This window comes from Ictalurus punctatus, chromosome 16 (assembly GCF_001660625.3).
Source record: "Ictalurus punctatus breed USDA103 chromosome 16, Coco_2.0, whole genome shotgun sequence".
In the NCBI taxonomy this organism is placed as follows: Eukaryota; Metazoa; Chordata; class Actinopteri; order Siluriformes; family Ictaluridae; genus Ictalurus; species Ictalurus punctatus.
Window position 1 is genome coordinate 4901596 of NC_030431.2, and position 11268 is coordinate 4912863.

At 42.0% G+C, this 11268-nt stretch overlaps 1 protein-coding gene across 1 annotated transcript; it reads right to left on the reverse strand.

The window, feature by feature from the left end:
• Positions 1-3803: 3803 nt before the first annotated feature.
• mogat2 (monoacylglycerol O-acyltransferase 2) lies at positions 3804-9942 on the reverse strand. Its single transcript, XM_017489328.3, has 6 exons — positions 9733-9942; positions 8769-8947; positions 7305-7509; positions 6102-6276; positions 4732-4931; positions 3804-4211 (listed from the first exon to the last, which is right to left on the reverse strand). Exons 1-6 carry the CDS (start codon positions 9824-9826, stop codon positions 4057-4059), a joined length of 1008 nt encoding a protein of 335 aa, XP_017344817.1. The 5' UTR covers positions 9827-9942; the 3' UTR covers positions 3804-4056.
• Between the last annotated feature and the right edge of the window lie 1326 nt (positions 9943-11268).

Here is an 11268-nt window from a genome sequence, read left to right on the forward strand (position 1 = left end):
TGGCTCGATTCAGATGAAGATCGGGTGCCAGTGATTAGAGAACCTGCTTAGAGAGTGCAGGAGGAACCGGTCTTATTCTATACCCTTCTCATATCTAGTGTCTGGTCTTCTCTTAGTTATTGGGGTGTGTGGTGTCATCATACCAAGATCTAAAGAGTTCTGTAAGGCCTTCAGAAAAAAAAAGAGTTGTGTATACCTATGAGTCTGGCAAGAGATTTAAAAAGATCTCCAAATTATTTGAAATACATCATTCCACTGTGAGGAAAATAATCTACAAGTGGTGCAGATTTTAAACGACTGCCAGTTAGTCCAGGACTGGCCGTCCCAGCAAATTCAGCCTAAGAGCACTGTCTGATGCAAAAAGAAGCCTTCAAGGACCCAAAAATTTCATCACAGGATCTGCTAGAAGGATCTTGCAGCTGTTAGTGTCAAAGTGCATGCTTCTACAATCAGAAAGAGATTGCACAAATTTGACCTGCATGACAAGCGTGCCAGGAAAAAGCCTTAGCAAGACTACAGTTTGGCAATGAGCATACAGGCAAAGAACAGGCCTTTTGGAATAATGTGCTCTGGACAGATGACTCATAGATGGAGTTGTTTGGCCACAGTAACAGCAGACATGTCAGGCGCAGAACAAAGACAGCTTTGCAGGAGAAGCACCTCATACCGACTGTGAAGCACGGTGGTGGAAATGTTATGGTTTAGGGTTTCTTCGCTGCCTCAGGTTCTGGACAGCTTACATTCATTGATTCAACTATGAATTCTGCATCCTATCAAAGAGTGCTTGAAGATAATGTGAGGCCATCGATCTGAAAGTCGAAGATGAACCGAAAGTGCAAACCGAAAATCTAGCAAATCCACCAAGAGATGGCTCAAAAAGAAGAAATGGAAGGTTATGGAATGGCCTAAGGGTGTACTTACTTTTTCCACTGAAGAATATCACATCTATTGATATTTCTGTTGAACAAACGATTGAAAAATCGAATTTTCCTTGTGGTTTTGTTCAGGTACATCAACTCAATTAATAGGCACTGTTTCATAGAGGATTAAATGTTTGCTCGTCCAAATAAGTCAAAAAAGACTGTATACATACATAAATTTACACCTGAATGTGCATGTCAAACCATTACAAATACTGTATGCTGAATAATAAATCATTTCACATGCAAGAAGCGAATAAGAATGAAAGGATACGTTAATATTCAGAACACGCTAATTAAAACATGCACACATCCACTCCTCCAGACATTCTGACTCCGCCCCTTTCGCCCTCCACTACCCCGATTATGCTACTCCATTACAGATAAAAACAAATGTTTGCTACTTCCGTGTAGCTGTGTTGGATTATACCGTAGGCGACATTAGCTAACGTCGCTAACGTTTGCTAAACCGCTAGTGAGAGGGATTTCAGGATCAGAGTCATTAGAGATTTACATCCTAATTTTCTCACTCGCTTACTTTCAGCATCCATGTGAATATAGAAAGTATTTCAGCGTTACCGTGACAATGACCAGCTGGTCATAGCTAATATTAACGAGTTAGCTTTGTAGCCTAGCAAGCTGTCACGTGGTAGAATGCATGAGGAGGAAAAAATCCTGGTATTCCAGTTTGAAAGAGCGTTGCGTTTTCATTGACTGGATAAATCTAGCGGCGGTAGTTTGTATCATTAGCCAGTAGTCTTACCATTACTACGATTATCACGTTAAAGTTCAACATTAGCACGATACCGTTTTAGTTTCAGCTAAAAAAAATATGGAATTCATTATAAACTAAAGGGATGCAAACTAAAATTTCTCTAACTCAGGCTTTATTTTGGATAATTTGCATATTGGACGTGATTGGTCCACACAGCCAGCGCTTGCATAGCTCCGCCCACTGATCTGCTTCATATAGAAGCACTCTGATTTCGAGATTCTTTTTTTTAATGTAAAAATTTGTTAAGAAATGAGACGACAGTACAAATCTGTGCAGTCAGAATAAATCGTTTCAGAGGAGTTTAGAGGTTTTTCGACTTGGAATATGTCGCGGTTCAGACGTGTTTGTTGCGTGCATAAATGGCGTGTAAGTGCGTATGATAGAACGCTGTAGAATAGACTCTGATGTGACGTTACGTGCTACAGACCGATCCTGTTCAGGAGAAAAGTAAAACTGTGAAATGTAAACAGAACGACCGTGACATCAGTGGTCTTGATTATCATCAGGTGTTTCTGAGAAGCCCTGTGTGGTGTTCCTGCAGCGGGACCTCCGTAAAACGCCTCATTTCTCCGACCATCTGCTTTCTTTTTCCGTGTGTGTTTGTTGTCATTCGGGTGTGTTTGGCTGTAATTAACTCAGATTAAACCCATCAGGTGAATGTAATGGGGAAAATGAGTGACTGTAATAGGAGGAACACGAGCACTCTCTCTCTCTCTCTCACACACACACACACACACACACACCGTGCTGTTTTTCCTCTGTCAGTGAACAGCGAGTTTAATGGGCTCAAAGTACAAACGTGGAGAAAGCAAAAGGCAGACGTGCTCGCAAACACACACACACACGTGCACACACACACACACACACACACACACAGATTCGACTGATGAAACTATTTCTAAACTGTAATATTAAAGAGATAAAATGCACTGATAAACATTTAAGGTGTAAGACACACTCGTGAAATGCGCACAATTATCACGTCTGATCAGCTGCATTGTCAGGAGCCGTGATGCTCATGTAGCAAACGTGTAATGGAAGCGGTTTAGTGTTAAAGCTAAGCATACTTCAGCTAGCCAAAGATGACTTTTAGCTAGCTTCCACAAACAACATGATGCAACTGAGGAGAAAACAGATGTTGCGAAGAGACAGAGCTCAGCAGCTGGATGAGTTCCACACGCTACACCACTGGCCACCGGCCCTCTTCCTTGAGATCTGCCAAAAATCTACCAAACAACCAAAATCTAACACACCTGCTCTAGTGGATAAAGAACTTCTTAAGGTAGTGATTAGATGGTCAGGTGGGCTCCATTACGGGTGGAGCGAAAGTCTTCAGGAAGGAAGATCTGACCACAGCGCTACATGACCGAGCCCGTGATCGGTCGTTGCGTGTCCGTGCTAATTCTCTATAAAACGATTGACTTTTGCTGCGATCCATTGAAAACCCCCGACTGCTGACACGGAAAATAGGTGCAGTGGAAATCCAAGTCGAGAAGCCGAGCTCTCTGACAGGATTTCAGTTGATGTGTAGCGTTCGTGTTGCGAAAAAGTGTTTTGAACAGCTTAGTACGTTCACGTTTTTAACATAATTCCACTGATCGCGGAAATGGTCTATGTACAGAATCTTAATAGGTTCATCACGTTCAGAGACATACAACATGGCGGTGAAGCACTGGAATGTCTTTAGATCCGAGCAGGGGAAAAATCGACTTGGAACTTTCAGAGTACAGAGCACGTGCAGCGCTCGAGCACTCATACACGACCGAGAATACAAAACCACAGCCTTTACTCATCCCCCAGCGGCGTCTTCTCACTCGGCGTTCTTGGTGTGTGGTTTCTGACTCTGTAGGACAAGCTGTTATCTTTAACCAACAAGATTTAAAAAAAAAAAAAAAAAAACATTCGCAGTGAAAATTCTCCCTTACCACAATGATTCGGGTAGGGGGCGTGGCCTAAAGTCTGAAGGCAGAGATTGTACATTATGATGATGATGATGATGATGATGATGATAATAATAATATAGTTATTTATAAAAACAGTTTGTGAATGAAATGGTGTTGATGATTCAGACACACACTCACACTGTTAGTAACACCGCATACACTTCATTTCGTTTCATCACTTTTAATTAGACTTTTTAAAAAAGGTACATATTAAATAGAAGACTGGACATTTTACAAAGCCTCATTTGTAAAGACAGGCGTGTTGCATTTCTAGAACATTCATTCCTGAGATTACATTCACAAATAAAAGTTACATCAGGTTACATTTTTGGCAGCTCTCTGTCTCGCTCACTCTCTCTCTCTCTCTCTCTCTCTCTCACACACACACACACACATATGTACACACACTATTTCTGCCTCAGATGAAGACCAGGTGTGTGTCCTCAGGTACTCCGTATTTCCCCTTGTGCTCCTCGAACAGCTGCGTGAGTTCGTCCATGTAGAGCTCATGCAGAGCGTCCAGGTCCTCTGTGGACGGCTTCTCGTTTTTCTGCACTCTGATTGGTTTACCGACTGCAAACAAGTCACACACACAAACATGCATTAACACACACACAAATAAATACACACACACACACAAATAAACACACACACACACACACACACACACACACCACAAGTGAATGAACTCTGTGCTTCAGAAATGATGGTGATAGATAACAATTCCTAATTACCTAACAAACCAGTGTAAGGAGTGTAGAAGGGTTAAGATTAAAGGTTTAAAGTTTAGGGGTTGGGGATTTTTGGATTGTGGGGTTAGATGTTTAGGATTTAGGGTTTAGGGGTCAGGGGTTAAGGTTTAGGGGTCAGGGGTTAGGTGTTAGGGATCTAGGAAGTTAGGAGTTAGGGATTTAGGGGTTAGGGGCTTAGAGCTTTTGGGGGTTAGGGGTAAGGGAATTTAGGGTTAGGGGTTTAGGGCGTTTGGCGTTAGGGGTTAGGGAATTAGGGGTTTACGGATAAGGGGATAGGAAGTTAGGGTTTAGGGTTTAGGTTTTGATTTGGTTAATATTTTGTGAGCATTTCCTGGACGTACCCACGGTGTTGATGGGCTTCCTGTAGGGTATGAGGCCGAAGCTGTACTGGAAAATCCCTCGAGCGTGGAAGAGAGGAAGAGAAACACCCATGATGCTTTGCAGGGAGTCCTGTATCCACCGTAACCAGGTACCTTGGGGATTGGAGACCTGATCGAACACCTCGTTCTCTCCGAACGAATACACAGGAACCAGGCTAGCGCTGACAGAGCGGCGACACAGTGCCATTACAACTTATTCATACCACCTGAAATATTTATTTCATTTTCAAATCCTTTCATCTTGATCAAAATAAACCACCATTCATGGGCATGAATTAGCGAGATATTCTGACATCAGCTGTGTGAGATTCCTTTAGTCACTTGAACAGCAAAGTGTGTCTTCCATACGCACCAACCAAATTCACAAGTCCTGACACAACGCCGCTGATTTTTCAGTATAACAGAACCAACATAATCCAGCTTAGCGGAACAATGCTAAGTGCAATCACAGTGTTACTTGAGCTGTTCTGAGTCTTTTATTAACAATTTATCAACGCATCTGAGGTAAACGTTGGTGTTCCTGATAGTTTTGTCTCATTTCCACTGTTACTGTGTCTTTACCCTGCATAAAATACATAACAGATGGGTTCTAGCTAGCTAAATCTTTAGCCCTGGTCATTAACTAGCTTGTGCTTAGTGTCCACATTTCCCAGCTGTCTAGCCTGTTAACACTGACTGAGTTCACAACTCAGGACACAACTCGGTTAGCGGTTACAGCGCCATATGAAGTATTTTATTAATAATTTACAAACACATGAGGTACAAGTTTATTTTCTGGATAGTTCTGTGTTATTTTAACTGCTGCTATCTGCAAAAACGTTCCAGCTAGCTAAATCTTTAGCCTTGTTAGCTAGCTAGCTTGTATGAATGCAGCATTAGCAATGGGCTTGCTAATAAAATACATTATTTAGTAACACAGGCTTCTTAACAGTTTATATCGTAATGTCTATCTGTGTGTGTGTGTCTGTGTGTGTGTGTGTGTGTGTGTGTGTGTGATTAACAACAGTTTGAGATTTCTTTGTGACCCAGAGGAGGATTGTTGTGTAAGATGCAACATCGGATATTTCAGACTGTTTCATCAGTCATATCTGTAACTGTGTGTGTGTGTGTGTGTGTGTGTGTGTGTGTGTGTGTGTGTGTGTGTGTGTGTTTAAGTCTAAGATCAATGGTCAACCGTTCCCCAATGGCCACTTACAGTCACTCTGCTGCACAGATTTCACAAGAATTTTTGACAGTAGGGCTGACCACTGATATCACACACACACACACACACACACACACACACACACACACACACGCACATACACACATACATACCCGGGTGTCCTTACCCATGCTCCATTGCGAGTTTGATAAAGCCTTTCTTATTGGCCAGCAGGACAGTGTGAATTCCTGGGTGAGCGTCCAGAGCCTCCAGAGCCCCGCCCACCGCAATGACCACCGCGTTCCCGCCCCCTTCCTTACGCAACAGGTAACTTGCACTGTCCTTATCAGAGGGGACCAGACCTGCAACACACACACACACACACACACACACACACACAGAGGGATTACAGGTTTAGAGGTTCGTGTTTTGTGATCTGAAATAGGGTTTAGATCTTACAGGGTGAGGTTTAGGGATTATGGAATAAGGATTAATGGTTGGTGGGTGAGTAATTTTAGGCTCAGGAGATTAAGGTTTAAGGATAAAGGAGGGTTTAAAGATCATGTTTAATGTTTAAGGGATTATTTTTTAGGGTTAGGGATTAAGGGTTTAAGGAATTAGGGATTACCATTTGCAAAGTAGGTTTTTGGGATTAAGGGATTAGAGATCAGGTGTCTATGGATTAGAAGTAGCTAAGGATTAGAATTAGTTTTAAGAGGTTAGGTTTAGCAGTTAAGGGATCATGGTTCAGGATTAAGGGTTCAGGGATTAGGAGCCAGGATTAGGTTTTTAGAGTTAAGGGTTAGTGACTAAGGGATCATGGTTCAGGATTAAGGGTTTAGGGATTAGGAGTCAGGATTAGGTTTTTAGAGTTAAGGGTTAGTGACTAAGGGATCATGGTTCAGGATTAAGGGTTTAGGGATTAGGAGTCAGGATTAGGTTTTTAGAGTTAAGGGTTAGTGACTAAGGGATCATGGTTCAGGATTAAGGGTTCAGGGATTAGGAGCCAGGATTAGGTTTTTAGAGTTAAGGGTTAGTGACTAAGGGATCATGGTTCAGGATTAGGGATGGGGAATTAAGGGTTTAAAAGATTTGGGATTAGCATTTGTAGAGTAGCAGGATTAGGTTTGCATGTTAGGGGTTGGAGTTTAGAGATTAGGAGCCAGGACTAGATTTTTAGAGGTTAGAATTAGCAGGTTCCATTTTTGGGATTAAGGGGTTTAGAATTAGATTATACATGTTAAGGGTTGGAGTTTAGGTGTTAGGGGCTGTGCTTAGGCATCAGCACTAGCTTTCTAGGGGTTGAGGGTTTTAGGGTTAGATTGTTGGGGTAAAGGATGACAGGATTAGGGTTGAGGTGTTAGTAGGTAAGAGCTCTGAATGTCAGTACCTGCATACATGATGTAGTCTCTGAAGAAAGGAGCTCTGAACCACAGAGGCAGCATGAGCAGGTAACTCCTCAGGCCGGGGAAGAGCTGCTCGAACCCCGTCGCCTGCGTGCAGAAGTTAGTGAACGCTCCGGTCACCAGGATACCGTGAGGGTGGAACCCAAACACATAGTTCTGCCGAGGATCCAAATCCACCGTCTTCACCAACTACAGCCCGGAGAAAACACGGGAAATAACACCTGTGAGTGTGTGTGTGTGCGTGTGTGTGTATTTATTTACACCACGGCGCTGTGGAATTCTGGATTCTGATTGGTCAGAAGCTGTTGATTCATTTTCTCTGACAGAACCTGCTCGTTTCTCTGGATCTGTTTTTACGCCACTTTTAACACTAACAGATTTAAAGTGTGTATCAAACACAAACACACACACACATACAGACAGGTGTACTGTACTTACTGCTGTGGGGAAATAAAACAGACATCACCTTCACTGATAACCTGTTAACACTTGTTTATTTGTTTGTTTGTTTGCCTGTTTTGGGGTGGCTTGCACTTTCATAGGACACTATACATCCGAAAGAAAGAAAGAAAGAAAGAAAGAAAGAAAGACAGAAAGAAAGAAAGAAAGAAAGAAAGAAATCAAATATAAAGGAAACAAATAAAGAAAAGAAATGATGAAAGATACAAACAAACAAAAACATAAGATACAAACAAATACAAAACACAACTAAACAGATTAAACAAACAAACAACAAAAACAGAAACAAGCAAATGAACGAAAGAAAGCATGTGGTTATATTGTAATTATAATACAATGTCTAAAAAGTAAATAAAAATGCGAAATGTTTGTTTGTTTGTTTGTTTGTTTGTTTGTTTGAGGAAGGGTGAGTTAGACTTGGCTGCAAACACTCATCATTGACATTAAATGATCATGAGATAACTTTTTAAAACTTGCTCTGAATCATTTCTTCTTCTTTATTTATGTAAAAGATTCACATGATTATGATTGCTGAACTCAGTGATCCTTCCTAACGCTTCTGTTCTGGTTCATGCCCTTTTGTCCACTAGGTGGCAGCACCGCCTTACTGAAGTACACACGGTGTACTTTCCCACAATCCCTCTGTCTCCCACACCACACGATGACTGAAGCTGTTTTTATTTACTGCTTAAACGCAAAAAAAGAAAAGAAAAAAAAACCCTTCCTGAGGGGTGTGCACCTGTGCACTTAGACTGGTTTGTTTAATAAACTGCAGGCTATATGTTACTGTAGTGCACTATACATTGTTACACACTACTACAGAACGACACACTAATCTGTGTCTGTCTGTCTGTCTGTGTATGTGTGTGTGTGTGTGTGTGAGAGAGAGAGAGAGATATTGGAGAGTGAGTGTATGTGAGAGAGTGTGTATGTGTGTGTTCATGCGTGCATGTGTGGTGTGTGTGTGTGTGTGTGTGTGTGTTATGTACCTGAATGGGGAAATAATCCCTCATATATCTCCACATTGGGAGGCGGCACATGAAGGGAACTTTCCTCCCTCCGTGAGAGGGTGTGTCCCAATCCACAAACCACCAGGTGGCGTAGAGCACACTGACCAACCAGTACCGAGTGAAGAGAAGGTAGAAGAAGAGCGTGATGCAGCATGGGGCTGGGACACACACACGCACACACACACGCACAGCAAAGCTTATAATACACATAACCAAGTGAACCAAAACCAGTGGAGTGGATGTATATAAATATATAAACAGCTTCATGTGTTATTAAGAAAAATTATCATATGTCAGACTGAAGCAATGCATCATGGGTAATATGGGCTTCTGGGCTCCACAGTGATGTAGACATGATCCCTCATCTAATGCTCAAAGATAGAACGGAAGATAGAGACCCCAGTTCCACCGGAATAAAGCGCTTCCTGAAGATGAATGAATGATAAAACATATTTAAGCTCAAACTGTCATTCACATCACCTGGGAGGCGGAGCTTATATATGACAAAATGTGCCACTGTGTGGAGATTTCGGGTGACACAGACTCCCATTGGTCATGTACTTTATGTAATTTATGTAATGTGTGTGATGATTTCGAGCTGATCCTGTGCGCAGGATACACTACAGATCCGTCTCTTTAAACTGACTTCTCTCCAGGACGTCAACTCTTTAAACTGAAGGACGAACGATCTGGGATCCCTGATAACGTTGTGCAACAGCTCGCTGCACGCTGCCGAAAGAGATTAACTACCTGAAGTGATCCTTGTACGAGACTTGCAAGGAATAAAAGCAGGTAAAAGTGGATTCTGTGACCAAAAAGCGTACGAGTTTTGCACTAAAGCCTTTTTCCAGAAGCTTAATCATGAGGAACTGTGATGACCCAAACTCAGAAACACATCTATACAATCATATGTTTATATATATTATATATCCAGTACACTCACCCAGAGCGAGGAAGGAGAAGACCCACTGCAACACGGCGGCCGTCTGGAGTCTCCTCCTCATGGGCACGTTCACTGGAGCGAAGTTAACCTTCATGGCCGGGTGAGCGAGACAGAACCGAGCCGGGAGACACACAGGAGCGAGAGAACAATCTGGAAAACTGTGCTCACAGCTGCGGGGTCAAAGTCTGTCTTCATCCTCCTCCTCCTTCTCCTCCTTATCCTTTCTTCCACACCTCTTATCTGAATCGTCGCCTCAGCATGTGCATTAATTAACCAAGAGCTGCTCTCTATCACTGACCTTTGACCCCAAGGCAAAGAGCTTCACACTCAGACCAGTTAATAGTGTTCTGAAATCGGGACTTAGCAAGCAGCATTAGCAAGCTTTACTAGCAGTTACTATGACAACAGTGAGACTAGTCCTAGACCCGTGGCCAATGGACCGTCTGATATCTGTCACTGTTCTGGCCACGAGCTTCAGGATCTTGGATCTGATTGGCTCTATGCACTTACTGTAAGTTTGTAAACACTTCCGTGCACCGGGTTCCAACCTGGGAAACCTCATTTCTACATCCAGCATGCTTTATTATCAATCACATACATAACATTAGCAACATTTCCACTGGCAAAGGAGCAACATACTGTACGCAACCAATGACGTGTTATGTGGAGGCGCTTCAGATGAGTAGCTTCAGGGTTCAGGGATCAGGGTTCAGGGATCAGGGTTCAGGGATCAAGGTTCAGGGATCAGAGATCAGGGATCAGGGATCAAGGTTAAGGGATCAGAGATCAGGGATCAGGGTTCAGAGATCAGGCTTCAGGGTTCAGGGTTGAAAGTCGACATGAAGCACCAAATTATATTGTTCAGTGTGTTTTGTCTCAGTGTTCACACATGGCTAAAACCGAACACTGAACACGGCTGTGTGTTTACTACAGATGAGACGGCGTGAGATCCGGCGCTTTTAGCGAGCGGAGGCTAACGGCCAATGGCGCCATCGGTGTGAACACAACGACCATCTGCTTGTTCACAATCCAAAAGTAAACGCTCCCTTTAGCTGAAGAACAACTCGAGCTCCTCTGATGACTGGGTTTATTATTGTTAATGATGTATGTAAGGTTTTTTTTTTTTTTTTAAAGAAAAAAACAGCTCATTCATTTAAACCATGCTGTTTGTTATAAGCTTACTGGCATCGAGTAGCTCTTTTAATGCTGATATTTGATCATAAAGCATTCAAAACGTCTTATAAGGCTTGTTATAAATCATCTTAAACATGACTATAAATTATGATGGCTCAAGATGCTGTATGTAATGCACTGTATGATGGGCTTTAGTTGCTAATTACCTAAATAAGTGATTATTTTATCAAATAATAATAATAATAATAATTACTGAATTCATTTTACACTTATATTAGATAATTGTCTTATTCATTTTCGGATTTGAAATGTAAATATTTATAACGAATATTAAATGAATATTTATTAATATTTACTTCTTTCTTTAATCTCCACTGACCTATCAGAGAGGATGGTCCGACT

Coding starts and splice junctions, on each gene's coding strand:
- mogat2 (XM_017489328.3), bottom strand. CDS start 9,826: ATGAAGGTTAACTTCGCTCCAGTGAACGTGCCCATGAGGAGGAGACTC. Junction 8,948..9,732: donor CTTCTCCTTCCTCGCTCTGG/GTGAGTGTACTG, acceptor TGTGTGTCCCAG/CCCCATGCTGCATCACGCTC. Junction 6,277..7,304: donor AGACTACATCATGTATGCAG/GTACTGACATTC, acceptor TGTGTGTTGCAG/GTCTGGTCCCCTCTGATAAG.